Source organism: Diachasmimorpha longicaudata, chromosome 15 (genome assembly GCF_034640455.1).
Source record: "Diachasmimorpha longicaudata isolate KC_UGA_2023 chromosome 15, iyDiaLong2, whole genome shotgun sequence".
Lineage (NCBI taxonomy): Eukaryota > Metazoa > Arthropoda > Insecta > Hymenoptera > Braconidae > Diachasmimorpha > Diachasmimorpha longicaudata.
This window is the reverse complement of record NC_087239.1, coordinates 269514-287758: the sequence shown is the minus strand read 5'-3', so window position 1 is coordinate 287758 and position 18245 is coordinate 269514. Positions and strand designations below refer to the sequence as shown.

Here is an 18245-nt window from a genome sequence, read left to right as displayed (position 1 = left end):
GATATACCGTTCATATATTTATTGGTGATTCTGAACCCAATACAGGCAACGGTTGGAGCCTGGCCACAGCTCTGGTCGTAAATCTGGGCCAATTTCGGGCCGAATGGTCAGCCCAGAATGCGGCCAAAGTTCGGCAATAGGTCTGGGCCAATTTCGGGCCGAATGGTAAGCCCAGAGTGCGGCCAAAGTTCGGCAACAGGCCTGGGCCAATTTCGGGCCGAATGGTAAGCCCAGAGTGCGGCCAAAGTACGGCGACCGAAGTCTGGCCAAAGTTCGGTCCCAGGCCTGGCCCCGTGTTATCATCCCAGGGTCTAGCCAAGTTCGGCGCGAGTTTGGCTGGAGCCCGGGTGCCGAGCTACGGCAGCTCGGCGGCCGTGCTTGTACCAAGGTTGGCCCATTCGTTTTTTCCTACCTGGGTATGTCTCTTCATGCACCGAAAGAAATTTTAGATTTGGAGCCCCTCCTCCTGGCTGCTTTCCCACACGTTTCTCCTCCCATGATTATCATTCAAAAATATCAAAATGAAATATTGCTTTAAAATTACAATAAGCGGATAGCTGAAAACAATCCATCATGTTTTTTAATTTTTTGTGTCCGATAATGACTAACTCTATTGGCATAGTAAGTTTTCAAATAATATACCGGTTCTGTACAGTCTTCTTTTTATCAATAAAATGCAGGTATAGTTATCGGGAATGTAAATATTATTCCTGATAGGATATTGACTCCGAAAATATCCAATGGACAAGTAAATTCGCGAGAGAATCATTGAATAGCTTGCAATGTATACAATGGAGAGTTCTGGTTTGAAAAGAATTTCTCCCGGCCTCCTGACAGTGAGTAACATCATTTCCGATGCATTTGCATTTTAGACATTCAATGGTATATTTACTGTTCCATGATCTTGGAGAATAGAAGGAATAAATAGAAGAGACCTGCTTGAGAAGGCTTCGGGAGATGGAGGAAATCTCCTGGGCACGTCCAACTTGGCCACCCCATAATGGATGCACTGTACATCGATCATCCCGGCTGTAATCAGCGTCACAATCCTCGTGGAGTTTATTTTTGAGAAAACTACTTCGAGATAGAACATTCAAATAGCTTATTGTTGAATTATTTTTCCGGAGCGAAAGAATCACGGCTGACTGAAGAAAGAGATGAGCTTACAACACGCGGAATCAGTGGATAGGCGTCTAGCTAAGCGATGAAAGAGCTTATTCAAGTGGTTTGGGAAAGTAGGAAAGATTGATTGATTTAAGTTATTCGTGACTTAATATTCCGCAATATTTGCTCGACATTTAGAGCGTAATATTCGAATTCTGTAGTTGGAATAAAATTACTCGTAGGTAATCAACTGATGAGTTATCAATAATGTTGGAGGTGATATGTCTTTGGACATTCCACTACTGAAACGTGAAAATCACATCGGGCCGGGTGATATTTTGCCATCATGGCTTAATTCGTATCTGCTGAGTTGGTGGGACTGAGGGTCGACCTCATAAGAAGAGTGAGATAATAAGAATAATGCTCGGTGATTATAGAGCCAACTGACGACCTGCTGCGCTATCGCTTTCTTACCACTCACTCCTCGCTTCACAGCCACATCCCTCAACGATTTATCAGATTTTCACCTGCACATTATTTTCAAAGTCATTATTCCAAAATGTAAAGTAGTGATTAAATTTCCTCGACTTTTTTTTTAGCTTACATCACTGTTTAGAATCCAAATTAACTCCTTGCGGATATGCAGAGGTAACTGATGGCCTCGTCTAGGCAGTATGCGGCATTTATGCAATTTAGCACTTTTCTTCACAGGTTTCTGACGACAATTCATTTTTATTAGGGTGTGAGAAAAAAATCGTCGTCCTGTGTAAAAACGTTTCTTTCCCAGCTCCTGCCATGAGAAATACTATTCCTTACTGGTGAAAAAACGTCGTTTTTGGCTCGTTGGGTTATATTATTTATTGTCGGCGTGTACAAAACAGTGTTTTCACTCTCACCCCCCTCCACCGAACCACAAACATTTTTTTTAGCCTCTGTTTCAAATTTCCATTAAATTTCCCAATTTACACAAAGCTGCAAATATCTTAAGTACCTCAATTTTGGCTACTCGTAGCGCTATATTTCAAACGCAGTCCAACATTAAGATTTTCGAAATTCCAGAATTTTTTCTAATGAAACCCACCGAATGATTTATAAGCGGATTTCTACTAAGAAGTGTTGCGTGTCTTGAGTTAAAGCAAGAGGAAAGGACTTCCTGACTCTTACGTGACTGTCACTAATCATGATTGGAAGTCACGGGGAAGATGAGATGAACCTGGGGCGCTGTAATCTTCTTATCTAACTAACTTTTCTCCCGCCTGCAACAAAATTCATTCATTATTCAACAAGGATCATTTTTCATTCGCTTTTATTCCTTTATCTGCAACTGTTTCTGCGTCTTTGCCTTTTAAATAATTGCATTGTAAGAAAAAATATACAACAGATGATTTCTTAACAGCGTTAAGTTACATTATTTATATTCAGCGACGTTAGTCTTGTGGGGAAAAAAGCGGTAAAGTGTTCAAAACTTGGGAATGATTTTGTCTCACAGTGTCCAAGATTATGTTTTTTTTGCTGAGGGTATTTAACCGCTCACCGATAGCTGGGACATTGATGGTAGGTGGAAAGAAAAGAAAAAAATGAAGTTACGACATATCCCTCCGACGATAACCAGTCTAGAATTAAAAACATGGAATCCAACAATAAAATCTTCTAGATATAGTAATGGCCAGCGTAATGTCTCTAGCGCGTAGACGATCCAATGATTGGAGAATGTGCTCCCTATCTTCCGAACGGCTGCTCATATCAAGATATACTTTTTCCGAGTTTATGTCTGCAATTAATGGTGGAGGAGCAGTGAGAGGATACGAAACGGAGAGACTAGAGAGGCAAGAGGAGCGGGCGTACTAGAATGAAATGCGCAATGAGGTAAAATAGAATGCCGGGTTAAATTGGACTGTTGATGAGTTAGACCGGACGATAAAATGGTGTATGAGCAATCGGATAAGAGATGACATGTAGCGCAGGGTGCAATAGAACAGTTGAACGGATTGGTTAGTAGGACCATTGAACAGTGGGGTAAAATGGATTACCAGAGGTAGTTGGTAGCCGGATCAATTATACAGCGGGATCAAATGAGCGGTTCATATAAGAAAGGTACCACAGCTATATTGATGGTCATTTACGACTGTTATTTTACTGTCTTGGATGTGACTAAATTCAATTGCAAGATACTAATTTGTTCCGGGCTTTGTTGCTTATGCAATCTTCTCATATAGTATCTGGTTACAAATGTTTGATAATCCGTTAGTACGCACTAGACATAAATTCATAAATTCACAGGTAAAAAATTAATACTTGCACAAGTATTTACTGTAGCGATAAAGAAAAAAAAGAACAAGTCTTTCTATCCAGTGGTAAAACGAATAATTTTATGATAAATTGATAATAATAAAAAATGATTGAAAGGCAGGCAATGGAGGATGAGAACTAAAATAGGCAAATGCAGTTGATGAGACATATTTGCCGAGAGTTTGAAAACTCACCATCGTTTGCTCCTCTTCCCTCATGAAGAGAGGTTCTCACCTGTGGAGGATTCTGTTTGATTAACGTTTTCATCATATTCAGCCCAAGTTTCCTTTTCTGCCCTTAGAAAAGCCCGAGATTACAAATTTTCATTAAAAACTTTTGGACGTTGATTTGCATAACATCAAACTGTTGTTGTACGTTGGAAAACAGTCTCCGGCGGGATATATATGTATATGTATAAGAACTTCCGGTGTATCCTTAAAATTGAGAGAAGCAAAATTCATGAGGTAATATTGATGCAAAAACCTCGAGAATAACAGAGGATTTCCATTGGACGACTCCTTTCATTTTTGCCCAACTCCCGAGAATCATTATTTATTTAGATTGATTCCTCCGGCTTTTGTAGCTGGATCCGGAGTGCTCCCTAAAATGGCGGGAATTGATGTCAGCTTGGCATGACTCTTGGCGTATTTTCATGGGGTCTATTGCTCACACAGAAGTGAAGGGCTTGAAACGCTCTGACGAAATAAACCAGTCACCACAGTAACTCTGTATTTACAGTTGGGTCGGATAACCACCGATGCATTTGCCTGGGCTTTTCGCTTCGACTGGCAAACATTGAATATGCAGAATTGCCGTCTTACGCTTCCGCTTTCAGTATGTCGGGGTTTCCTTGTTCTGTGTGGGTGTGTATGAGTAATTGGGGTGCAGGTGTGAAGTTTGTGAATTGATTCCAGCTCTTGTTTGCTTCCAGCTTTATTTTTAACTCACTTATAGACGGGAAAGAGTGGATTAGCTCCAGAAATTATTAACTCATGATAACTATACGATTTATTTAGGGACTGTTTTCAAAAACTAATATTTTCCAGAACGAATGTTGAATTTTTTTTATTTTTATAAGTGAAGCATAAGTGATACATTTGAAGCACACTATTTCATATCCGAACAATTGAATTCGTGAAAAATCCTCGAATCTCCTCCAAGTTTCGATAAAGTTATTAAATATTTGCAAAATCTTTTTGGAATTTAGAAAAGCCATAATCGCATTCGTGTTAAACATTTTTTAAAAAAGTAGAGCATATAAGTTTCTACTTTCAGACAAACTTTCCCCCAATTGCTATAGTATTACGTGTATCATATTATATATCCAGCAAAGTTAAAAATTATGACGTAAAAAATGAATTATAACTTAGATTAAACTAGAGGAAGGAAATGTCTTATTAAAGCAAATTACGAAGACATAAAAAAAGTGGCAATCTGGCGACGTTTTCACGAGTCTCTCCTTATTAGCAAAGTGAATATTCTAAGGTATTCGAGACGATTTGCTGAGTGAAACGAAAAAAAGGGGCAAAAGTTAAGTTTAAATATTTAATTTTGCGGTGAATTCTGTCATGTCAGCTACTGAGGTTTAATTTTCTGCGACTGGAGCAACCTATTATTCGCGCGAATCATGAGAATGAAAAAAGAAAATTCAAAAAATGAATGTGTATGGTGCGGCATGAATTCAGACACTCCACGCCACTGGCAAAATCACTTTAATTCCATCTACCACCTTTTTTGCTTCAGAATTATTTTAACGAATGCACTCGTTATGTCCACCGTCACCCTGCTGACAAGTAAAAGAACAAGGCAACTTCAGTATTAAAAAGGTTCGCTGAAAAAAAATAAAAAATAAAAAAAAAACGTTGAAAAAGTCTGGATACGTAGATGTTTTTTGCAGGCTCTCACACAACACTTGTGCAAGAAAAGAAAAAGAATTAAAGACGACGTATATATAATATATATATATATATATATATATATAGTTGAGTAATATTGAAGAACGTGAAGAAGCGTGAATTAAATTATGTCGAGCTTTGCGTGCCTAGCGAAGAAAAGAACGATGAATGCAATGCTTGATGGAAGGCTTTATATTTCCCGTTCAATGGCAGAAGTACAACTGAAGAGTAATTTCAAATGTACAATCTTCAAGCTCAACGCACGTGATGATATTGCGTCAAAGCATGCGTTGCGGGGAAGTAGAATTCCAGACTTCCTCTAAAAGAAATATTACGCAAGATCCCTTGTTTACTTTATGACGCTTTTCTGGAGAACCAGTTCGCGCTTTGACTTTGAAAAATATGTTTGTTCCGAAGTTGCTTTCATGTTTTTGTTAATTGGTATGATATTACGTCGCCCCGGTTAGGGTACAATAGAGGTTTGTTTAGGTTATTACATTACGCGATAATTTTTTTCTGTTTTTTTTTATTTCTAAGTGGAGAGCTTTTCCCTTTGTATTACGCCCTATGAGTATGCTTGACAGGATGGACTATTATCTTAGCACAATCTTAAAATGAGGACTCTCGTAAAATACCAAATTTTCAAATGGTTAGTATTTAACTCTTTTCTACGCTCTTTGTCCACAAAGTAGGACTGACGCAATAGGTAATGATAGAAAATAGCTACGAAAAAAACGACTTCAACGTTTAAGTCGTAAGTGCCGCTCTGCATACGACACTTTTTGGAGAAATTCTGTAACATAAGGTGCCTATAAAATTGCGGCTTCTACTGTTTACACGCGAATTTTATGAGGCGTAGAAGTACATTAATGTCCACAGATGGCCGTGGATGTGTCCGGAGTCGTTAAATTCGATAAAAGAGGTAATGTTTTTTCACCTACAACAGTTTAAGTAACCATTAGAAATTATGGTATTGTGCTCGTATAGAAGACAATTGTACGTGTATCAAGGACAATTAATAATCACGCCGGAAGTAAGCTACGTCTGCACGGTATATTTTCCTGGGATTGTATATTCGGGCAAGTTGGAAGATATGGAAAATCGATGGCGATACTTGGCTCAAAGTGATTCATCATAATTTACATGCCAGCACCGATAACCCCATCCCTCGGTCTACAATAATTTGCTTCAGGTACTATATACGGCTCCATTCATCATGCCCCTTTGAGGATTCATCCCCCATCTACAATCAACCACTGCATTCCTCTCTATTCTGACCTCAATACTTAGGTGAAAGTGATTTTTTTCATTCATCATATGAGAGGAAAAAAGGCAAGTGATACTGGGAATCTAGAGATAGCGCAGCAAACACAGACACACACGTACGCAGTTCTGGCCACAAAAGATATTGGAGTGAGAAAGGGGAGTGTGCAACATGAGCTTTGTAAAAGTTTTAGAAGTTTTTATGGGGTTTCTATCTTCATCGTCGTCATGGCTACCTCAACTACTTGGAGGATATTTTGTCGGTTTTCTTTTTTTTTATCTCGGTAAAGGTAATGCATTGAGAAGATACTTACAAGAGCAAAAAAAATAACGTGATGATCTTCCACTTTGGTCCTCACTCTGTGGAATTTCTCATTTTTCCTGATATCCTCTACAGAATAAATACCAATAATTGATGGCAAAAGAAATTTCGAATGTCACAGGGAAAAGGGACAATAAATGAGGATCGAGACCCAAGTCGCGTACCAATACAACCCTTTTCTCTGCTGATCAGAAACGAACTCTTTGTTGTCCTCGTAAGTGATGTAATTGTGTAAACAATTAAAGGAAGGCAGAGAGACCAAAGGAGTAGAACGAACCGAAGCATTTTTGCAACATTTCTATTCAACTCCTGACGTTCGATTCTCGACAAATTTATCATATTCAACTCACCATTTGCTTATGATAGTGTACAGAAGGTGAGTTTTAGGCATTTCACGTACAAGTTGGCGTTACTATCTAGTGCATTAGTAAGTGACTTGGTCAATAACTGTAGAGCCATGCACGCGTAGTCGTTCCGCTGCCATGGACATACATACTATATTACAGTATACATCACTCATAGCCGTTCTGCTCTGCTCTCTCAACTCAGATGACCGATGACTTTCGATCTTTGGCACCTGAGGTGCCATTTGATGGGCAGGGGTCATACCAACGTCACCATTTTAATTGGCTCACGTCGCCGACTTCTTTATTTTCGCCACCTGCCACCTCTTGGCCAGTTAATCGCTCTCATTTTGCATATTGTCTTCCACACGTGCAGTTCGTTTTGTTTCACCAACTTTTTCCTTCACTTTATCGTTTTACGTTTAACTGTTTGCCCTGATTTTTTTTCGGATAATCTGTCAGTTAATTGAGCGTGTCAGTGACAGTTAATTTAGGAGAAAAATGATTGCCATGAAGTTTCGGCTATTTACCGCGGGACAGCCTCGTATACAATTAATATACATAATTGATATAGAAATTTAATTATCTCCCATGAATTCTCACAAATGGCTGCTATCATTGCAAGATTTTATTTCGAATCTGATGGTGGTCAAATTAGCAATATAACCTGACACAAAAGCAAAACGTTGCACAATTTATGTAGAAAATTATCTCTAGTTAAATTATTCATGCTGTCCGTATTATCAGTTATATATATGTATATTCACGATATAAGTCAAATGAAGTGGGATGTTGTTTTTATCAGAAAAACACTCGCTTGAAGTACTTTCATGGAACCATTTCTCTTAGCCACAAAAAACTGTAATAGCGATCTTGTCCTCAGGGCTATGTCTGTTTCCACCCGTATTTTATTTCAATGATAATACCCCTGATGGCCTCCAGGCACGGATTAACTCTTTGATGGTATAATAACCGTTAAAAATAATTCAGAGGGTTTCGAAGCTCAAATTTGTCAAAAATGAGTGCATTGTCCTCTTCGAAATTATATTTCACAAAGGAATATATTTTCAGTTGATTTGTGCGGGTTTTCACAGCTTGTCATTGAAGTTGAAAGCCTAGAGTCGACAACTATATGACTATAACCACCCTATGATCACCCAATATGATTATGAAATATCAAAGGTCAAACAGTTTACAATGTATTTCATTTTATTGTCATCTCTAGGTACTATCAACTACTCATCATATAGCTTTTGAGCCCTTCTTATTCTCCCAAAATCTGATGCATCGTAACAGTCTGTTAATCTTTGATAAAGAGGTTCATTGTGCTCCCTTCTCCGTCACTTGTAGCACATAAATTGAATTTTCGTTGTCGTTCGGAATTGTTGTAGTAATTTTGCTTCACGTTGATGTATCAAATTTCTCCAATCCTTTTTAATGGACTAAAGCAGTCAGAGGGGCTAAAATATCCATATGAACCTGATTATAATTCGCAGTATTTAAGGTGATAAAAATTAAAGTCATTACCGTCCATAATTATCCAAGCTCGTCATTAGATCTTCGGCATGTCGATGTCGAGTGACACCATCGACATCGTCTAGTAATCTTCGGCATTTGATAAATTGTAATAATTGTATGAAAGAATGAAGATGAAAGACTGTGAAATTCAAATCTTCATTTTGATCTAGATGAGTTCCTTTGAGCGAAAATGGTCTTCCAAATGTTCAAAGATTTGGTCAAACTGTGGCAATTCGATTGAGTCTGTTCACTCATAATTGAAGGATAGTTCTGTTCTTAAGTCTCCAGTATCAGGAGTAGCAATATTTTCTATTAGATTTAAAATAACCTTCGAAGAGCATTTCCTTTGTTCTTGTGAAAGCTCCTTCCCTGTAATCTTTCGTGCAATCGATGGAGTGGAGCAAGATCTATTCATTAACTAGCTGACGCGTTGCATCTCCAGGGAAGAAGTGAAGTTCATTCTATTCTTCATTTCCATTAATACTCATGTAGAATAAAATGCATGTACATTTTACTTTTCCAGTTCTCTTAAAAGATTTTTTTTACCATTAAGTGGATATTCATTAGCTCTGATGCGCCGTGTTGGATTTTCCGGATAATGAAAGTGGATATGATGCACGTCCAATACTACTGTACATACCATCTCAGTGTAGTATTATGAATTAAAAACCCTGAAGTGGATTTCATTACTGGAGGTAAAGGTCACGGCCCATTAGCCTCCGCCAACAATGGCGTTACAAAATTTCCTCGTTGATTGATGACCGTTTTCTTCCACAATCATTGCAGGGGAACTTTGATCAATCGAATTGCAAGCCCAAGTGTTGGCTGTCCACGGACCAAAGGTGAAAAGAAGTGGACGCCAATGATTGAAACTTACGACTCCAGGCACTCAAAAGGAAAGCCATAGCGATTGGTCGAAGGTCTCGAGAAAACGATTACTAGGTGGGCGCGTCTCGCTGTTACGCTGTCCTGGTTGTCCCTCATTCTCCCTTTAAATCGCAATAAAGAATCCCGGTGGAAACATTGCTCTAAGAATCGTAGATCATGAAGTATATATGTACATAGAAAGTATATCCACACTTTTTCATTATTCATTACTTCGGGCATTATTTTTGCGATGGACGTTATCACGACTCATTGCAGATGGTGAGAGACATTGTGCAGCCATGTGGTCACGATTCAGTAATTTTTCACGATGGATGTTATTTTAATATCGCTATATAAATAGTATGTTTTGTCCAGTTATGTTGACTCTCCACATGCGGCCATAGACACACGGAAGAATATCGAGAATTCATTTGGAGATTTTTTGCGAGAGACTGAAAAAAATATAATAAAAACACGACTCACGGGTATACGATGGATGAACAGAGCTCTTCCCTACCGACAATCAGACAAACCGATCAGTCATTCTATTCCTCAAAAATTCTAATGAAGTTTGGGAAAGAGGTATTGAGCTTTAAGAATGACTGTACTATATGCAGATATGTCAATAGAGCTAGGGTAATCATATGAATTGAACTGATTTCTATTTCTTTAAAAGTCTTGGCAACTGAAGAAAACCAACATATGTTGACATGTTGTGACTGTCGACATCATGAAAGAATTAAAGAATCAGAGAACTGCGCAAAAATAACGAGTGTATAATCCTTCACTATCATCTTCGTCTGATCGTTCACACTTTTTTATTGGTCATGTCTCACGATATGCTAGCGTTCATTACGTGTCAATTTTTTCATCCAATTAAAGAGAGAACCTTCCTTCGGCGACTGAATCAGATGAGCGTAAAAAATTATCAGATGTGTCGGAGTCAACACCTCAGTGACCTACATAAATGATGGTTTGACATTATTGCGTGTTTGTAGAATTTCAAGTGTTTGGTTTGTATATGTGAGGACAAATATATAGTGCAGAGGTAACTGGCATATATGTCGTCGGTAGGAGTTTCCTGCTGTCATCAGAATCCTGCTATAGTTGGTATAAGCTTCCGCAAATAGTGACATTAATTGCCTAGACTGGAGTATCCTATTTGCATGTCATTATTCAGAATAATTGATGACTATTGATTACCTCTGTGTCGAAACTCATTACCATATTTAGTTGGGGGTTATCCGCAGCTATGATTTTTAGGAACTATCGAAAACAATCAACAGATTTCAAGTTCTCCAATTAAGGTTCACCACAAAGTCGTCAATTGTCGAATAAATGGTTAATTTGTCAAATAGCGCTAATAATGGTAAATGATGATAGTCATGGTAATAATCATTAATTGAAGTGTCCGTGGTGGTTGTGGGATAATTTATGCATTACTGAGACCAGAGAAATGTTTACAAATGTATGAGTGTGTAGTCTATGAGTTACTCTAGAGCAAAAAGTTTTATGAACAATGCTTTACATATTTCAAAATACCTAATTTAAAATATGTGAGTTTTGAGTAGTTTATTTTTGGATCATGATGTCAGTTCAGCAGAATAAAGGTTCCCTGACGATTACAGGGAATGCTACTGAGCTATTTCAGTTTTTGAAAGAGCAGGACAATAAACTAAAATAATTTGAAGAAATTCTGTTTAATATAATTATTATGAAGCAATGAAAACTATATGAGCTGTTACGAATCAGGTTAATCAAGTTAATGGGTTTAATCTTCATGGCAAAGTGTCACAGGCCGTGGTCGTATAATTTTCAATGTTGTATTTTTTCATTTTGGTAAAATACCATATTTATAAGAAACTTATATAAGTTAATGTGCCTCTTCAAATATATGTCTAGTAGTTTTCTATATTTTAGTAACTCCATTAAACCGCTTGATGGCGCCCACAGAAACTTTCGACCTCCGATGAGCTGATGAACTTTCAAAAAAATCAATGACAGAACAATGATTAAACCATTTTTTGTATGTTTTTTTATAAAAAAAAAAAATCGTTCCCAGGGGTGGACGTTATCGGGAAAAGACACATACAAGGTTCCTGTTTCCATTTATGTATCTGAATGCGGAACTATATGGAGTCGGAAATCTCGAAGAGATATACATGCAGATTCAGTTGTTATGAATGGAAATGTGGAACGAACTGAAAAACATTGTTGAAGAACGATGGACAATTCTGCATGAAAAATTACAGTGGCAAATTATACTTGCTATGATGGCGGGATTCGCACGTCCTCTTATTGCAATCTATAATTGCAAGCAAAAACACCGGAAGTTTCATTGATTTTTAACGTCGTTTTAGTAATGCCGATTTCGTTCTCAGCAGTAAAAATTAGTACACGTATCAGGAAAAAAATGAATGCAACTGTCGTCGGAATATCGTTGATTTCACTTGGAAAATGCTCTGATATGAGAGTTTTTAAAAAATACTAGTTGTTAATTATGTTGTAACTTGATGTCACCCTTTTTCTGTCAATTTTCATGATTGTGTACACTCAGCTAGGATGAACAACATATTAAGTAATTAAGCCATTACGCAAAACAAAATTTAATTCTTATCAAATATTCCGCTCCATGTATTTTCTGTCTTTTCTGTCAACTTTCCGTTCAATGCTACTATAAAGAAAAAAATTCAAAAGTTGGAGAAAAATTTTGTAAAAGTTGTTATGAACAGGACGGGTTCTGAGCATCATTATGTGGTTGTGATTACCACGTGGAGAAAAAGAGAGATTAAAAGCGGATTACTTTCAACTTCTTCTTTTATGCTGTAAATAAGGGATACAAGGGTTTCCTGTAATTGGATGTTACTTGAAAAGTTAATCCTTCATCTTCACTGATCTCAGATACTAACCTGCCGACCCCCGAGGAGTTAAAAAAAGAAGAAAAATTATCTTGTCCTGTAAAGTATGTTGACAATTTTGTTCAAGAGTCATTCGGAGGAATTCTACTACTAAATTATATAAAACTCAGTTTTGTGAAATTGAAAAAACAGTGTCTTATTATTATTTTCTACTCTATATCATTCCGCGACAGATTTTTTCCCATAATATATAGAGGTCCCAAAATCATTGGGACGGGGCAGAAAGAATCTTGTTGAGCTCACTGATCCTCTTGGTGAAACAATTGACCTTGGCGAAGTTTATAGTACCTTTGAAGTATGACAGTATCACAGGTGGACTGTAAGTGGAGAAGGTATCGGTGGAGTAGGGCTGAGTGCAGCACGCTGGTATCTGCAGATACAACGGATTCAACGATGATAATGGAGCTGTCAGGTGACTCTGAAGGGGATCCTACCAGAGTGTAGTTCTGGAGAAGGGGATTGGATGTTGGAGGGCCACTTGAGGATATTCTTGAACCCGTGTATATGTGTGTTTATCTGTATCTATAGCAAGGTTTTTTTCTTCAATTAATCCCTATTGGTATTGTCGAGCTCGGTCGATCCTCATCAATTAAAACTCAATTCATGAAATATTTGTCATTTCTCGACCCTTGCGAGTCCGATGTAACAAACACCTGAGTAATTCCAGTAAGTGTTGGTCTCAGTGTTGCGTTAAGTCTTCACAGAGGAAAAGACCAATTAAATCATATCTCCCATCGCAGAAGTAACGAAGTTTCGCTTTGGAAATACCTCCTACTAGAAATGAAACATTCGCGAACAAACCCGATGGACTAATTAATAAAAGCACTTTCTCCAATGTAAAAAAAACACGACTAATATCGACCCAAGTATCCAACCTCCATCACGATAATTAAGTGGAATCAATTTTAAATATCTTACAAACTAGCGCTGTTTCACAATCAAAGTTTTCCACTTAGTCATTACTGCGATAAAGAAGCTCCCTCATTTCATTTCCTCCTCTTCTCACCTCTACTTCTCGAGATAGCCCATGAGAGACTTCCTCATATCTACGGCTGCTAGAGGGTTCTTTGAGTATCAACTCTGCATACATATATATTTCGTAATATACATGGAAGAGGGTCGTTTCTTCTTGCTCGTTCACACGTCCTTTAAGAGGCTTTAATTGGGAACTCAACGAGGTATGGAGACGGTTATATTGCATGTCTCAAGCAGAGCTGAATCACGTAACACTGCAACAATGTTCATCATCACGTCGACTGGTTCGTCAAGTTTGGCGGCTTCTTCCATCTTCATACTCGAAATAAATACAATAAAATAACACCGATGCAATACAACGTGAAAATTTGTTGTGTAAACTGTGATCATTTAAAGCTCATGAATATTCCGACAGAGAAAATCCATATAGCAAAATGTTTTGATTTTTTGTGTGGGAATATTCAAGAGAATACTGTATAATCGAGGACTGCGGCGTTACCCTCACTATGTCATTGTAGCTTCGCTTTCCTGGCTTCCAACAATAAAAGTAACACACAGGAAAAACTAACATTAATTACCTTTAAAAACGCTTTTAACCTAGGTGAAACGTATTTTGCATTAGTTACAGCTGGAATTATGTTTAATACATGTGATTCACGTTTATCTATTTGTAATTACACCAAAATTATAGTCAACTATTAAATGTCAGTGGATAATTACATTTTGTGTATAATAGTTTTTCTAAATAAGAATATTTCTCGAAATTTCCATTGCAATATCATCGGCTTTCCCAATGTCATGAGTTTGAATTCCATTTCAATTGAAAACGTGCAGTAAATTCACCATTTATTTTGACAATTAAATAATTGAGAGTCTTTAATTTTGTTTGGGATAGTTTTGTCTTGAAATATTGGTTTCCTATTAATAGCGATTTCAATTTTTACATCAAGTCCGACGTTAAGAATTGGCAAGAATTAAAGTTAACACTAAAGTTTCCACAGGCTACAGGTGCGGGGTATAGAACATTGGAGAAGTGTACAGAATGTTAGGTGTTGAACATTTCAGGATGGATCTCCGATTTTCATTGAAAATTGATCGTCTTACAGGGCATTGAATAGCTCAAGTTACGAAACGTATCGGAGAGCGAGGAGCAGAAAGCCCTTGCATTACTGAACGATAGGGTTTTGAAACACTATTGAGAGGGCATGAGTTATTGAGGTGGAGGAGAGTGATCGCGTCTAATGAACGAAGACAGCGTCGATAATGTAATTGGAATCGAGTAGGTGTGAAGATACCTTGAAGTATCAAAATAAAATATTATCATTGTCTGTTCAATGAAATAATAAATGGAACTTATACACTTATATCGCTTCCATCGCGAGGAGCCGGTAATCGATTGAGGAAGTACCAATTTTCCACAGCCAATTATGATACCTTCACCTTCAACGATATCAGCGTTGATAATGATGTGTCATTGTCAACCCAACTGCTGAAAAAAATAGAACGCGCTCTCTCCCATCATAAACTTCTGGACATGAGAGCTATAGCTTATATGCTTTTCCTCAGCCTTAAATATATTCAAGTAACTTGCATTAAAAATTGATCGTTAAAATCCGTTAGTAGTTAATGTGTATTACTTCATCTCAACTGAGTTATGATTGAATCACATTTATTTAATAGGGTGATTACCTCTATCTGCAAGCAGGATGGCCATCGTTCAAGGAATTTCATTCCGAAGAAGGTAATGAGTATCTCAAGACTTCATGTACAATGACTCCAACGAACTATTGCCCTCCAGAATCAATCGAAATTCTTCAGGAAATAACGGAGGACAGCGGAATAACTGTAAGCATATGGATCAATTTACCAATTTTATGTACAAAAACATATTCATGTTTTGACGATTTTTTTGAGTTTCAAAGCCGATATTTTTAGGAATTATGCGACGAGTGCCTAGAGACTTATATTCTCGTACAGTATGATGAAAATATTATACTATATCCTTCTTTCATGAATGATAATTTGCCAAATTTTCTAGGGCTATAATTTCTATTTCTGATCATAGCTAGATTATGCAATCCGTGAATATTATGGATGGGATTCTATCGGATCCGTCGAACGCCGTAATGCTGATGTTCCATTTTGCGCAAGTGGCGACAATTACGACGAGGGCACTAACATACTCGGTATCATTCGACGAGGAATGAAACTAGAGGTCTCGGGCTGTCCTGTACCCAGCGTAAGATACCATTTTTTATCTGCAAAATTATTGAGACTCCATAAAAAAATAACAACAAAAAGTTGTATACAAATATTTACTTCTTAAAATTATTCGTTTTTCTTGTTTTATAGTTTACAATGAGAAATTCGTATTCGAAAGTCAGAGGTTTTTCAAAGATCTTTTGGGTCAAACTTGTATAAAGAATATTTACAATTATGGGAAGATAATAAACTGTGATAATTTGAAGCTCCCATGGCAAGAATGACAGGTATACATATATCGAAGAGCCAGGGAATTACAAAAAAATTTCATTTTATTTATTTTAGCAAAAAAATGAAGTTCGAAAGGGAAAATTCTGGTCTGGACGAACATATGTTAGCATGGGTCTTTACAATTGTAAAGACTTCATCGTTGAATTTACTTTTAAACAGTCTGGCCAAATCATTGGCTCAGGTTGGATAGTAATGTACAATGAAGGAACATCTTGTCCCAACTATAGGGACGTGAGCTGGTAACCCGATTCTTCTCAGATGTCTTCAGTCGAGAGGGAGTAATCTAAAGGATTGTTCTTGCCCTCAATCCATCAATAGGTGTATCCATTACCATAAAAAATATAACACAATGTTTCTCAAGAGTTAGTATCATAATATATTTTCAGTTAATAGATATTCACGAAAACAAGTATCACGTAGTCAAGTACAGACATGGGAAATGTATTCTAGCTCTTTACGATTGAGGCTGCCAATTATTCTCTTTCAATCCTACAACAACATCGAAGAATTACCACTGGTTTACAGATAACATGAATAGTTATGTAATTTTGACTGCTTATTTCTTTCAATTTATCTTGAAATGAAAAAAAATATATCTGAAAGGGCTCTCAACTTCAAGGAAGGTGACTAGGAAGGTCACCAAAACCTTTTTATCTAATTCTCTGAGGAAATTTTCATCCAGTAAAAATATCTAAATGGTAGCTTGCCCAGCCCTGGCTGTAAATGCCATACAATCGTAATGTACAAAAAGTCCTAAACAGAATTGAGAGAATTATAATTCATTCATTGATTCATTTCTGCCCGCCACAAACAATACTGTTCGTTATTCGGAATGGATTTTTAACGGAAATTGTTTTGTAATACATGTATTTTTCATGAGGTTTGTAGACATGAAAATGTAAAAAAACAAAGGTTCCAACTCAGTTCGTTTTATTTATCACTCTACCTGCGATTCATTGGAAAAGCCAGTGGACTCTACGAAAACCACGATCATGAAACTTTTGCCTTCTTCGTTGGCATTTTCAGGTTTAAATGGGCTAAATAAATTACCGAGGGAACTCTCTCTTACTTTCATGAGCACCACCCAATGCTTGGTAGCCAACTACCCTTTTTTCTCCTATTCTCACCAACAACCCCCTCGCACTTGGCTCTGCGGTCGTCCTTTCGTGCTCCTCGACTCTACGATGCCCTAACGTGCCGATAAAGCTTCGGGTAAAAGGATAGTGGCCCATTAAAAATAGGTGCCCGCATTTTTCTGACTATAAGAATCGATTTTTACCTCATTTTTTCTATTTTTTTACATCCCTTGTGGCGTGAAGAAAGTATTTAGGAGGATGGTGAGATAGTGCTTTTAATATATTCATGGAAAATTTTAATTACTTCCTACCATTATTGCAATTCACATGAATCTACTTGAATTTCATATTCTCCTCTATTAATCATCAGCTACAATGGGAAACAAAAAGTTATCTGCGAGCTGTTCATACACAATGCACTGAATCGAATGCAACTATCTACTATTGAATAATTAAGCTTCAATCTGGGTGGTTTTACAGGACATAAACTTTCCATAGAGACTGTTGAGCGACAACAATTCTTAATTACAATTTTTTTTCACATTCTGGCTTCAATTGGATGGGTGTCTCCCGCGAAACAACTTGAAAATCCATAAGTAAATACGAGACTCGAAAGATTAGAAATTACTTAAATACTGGAATACGACAGAATTAGTGAAGACGGAATTGTCGACAAGTCTTCAACGAAAAGCACTCCAACATCGCCTTGCATTCCATGAATACTTGAAAGCTACTTTACATGACGAAAAGACATTTCCCAGAGACTTGAATTCAACCATCTCTGAGATGAGCGTTCTATGAACACGACGAGGAGCATCACAATGGTGAATTTGGAGTTTCTGTTGGGAAATCAGAAGGGCAAAAGTGAGCGGCCAGATCGATCAGTGGAGCGCTCAAACACGGGAGCCATAGAGCTATTTGCATACTATCACAACCTATAAATATCGAGTGCTTCTTACTCTTCTTCATGGAATGGGCTGTCCATTCATCAAGAGCAATACAGAAGAAAGGATTTTTCGTGTGAACTTTTTGTGTCAAACAATTTTTTATAGTGTTAAAATATGTTAAAGGTAGATATATCTGAAAACTTGCAGGTTCTACGAGTTTCCTGGAATTGAAGACATTCTAAGCCCTCAGGTACTGGGACACCTGGTACAGTCACAGCTTCGACACTTCGAGAC

The 18245-nt window shown here is 37.4% G+C and overlaps 1 protein-coding gene across 2 annotated transcripts; it reads left to right on the top strand.

Moving 5' to 3' along the window:
- The first annotated feature begins 14966 nt into the window (after nt 1-14966).
- Nucleotides 14967-16906, top strand: LOC135169823 (uncharacterized). Of its 2 annotated transcripts, none has more exons than XM_064135153.1 (4): nt 14967-15077; nt 15176-15340; nt 15561-15734; nt 16043-16906. In XM_064135153.1, exons 1-4 carry the CDS (start codon nt 15030-15032, stop codon nt 16229-16231), a joined length of 576 nt encoding a protein of 191 aa, XP_063991223.1. In that variant the 5' UTR covers nt 14967-15029; the 3' UTR covers nt 16232-16906. The 2 variants fall into 2 exon arrangements, 1 of the variants encoding a protein (XP_063991223.1); XR_010300256.1 differs by having other exon boundaries at nt 14985-15110.
- The last annotated feature ends 1339 nt before the right edge of the window (nt 16907-18245 follow it).

What these genes read in the sequence shown, in the direction of transcription:
- LOC135169823 (XM_064135153.1), top strand. Translation starts at nt 15,030, where the DNA reads ATGAGAGCTATAGCTTATATGCTTTTCCTCAGCCTTAAATATATTCAA. An exon ending in TCAGCCTTAAATATATTCAA is followed by an intron (nt 15,078 to 15,175) that starts GTAACTTGCATT and finishes TTTATTTAATAG; the next exon opens with GGTGATTACCTCTATCTGCA. An exon ending in CGGAGGACAGCGGAATAACT is followed by an intron (nt 15,341 to 15,560) that starts GTAAGCATATGG and finishes TTCTGATCATAG; the next exon opens with CTAGATTATGCAATCCGTGA.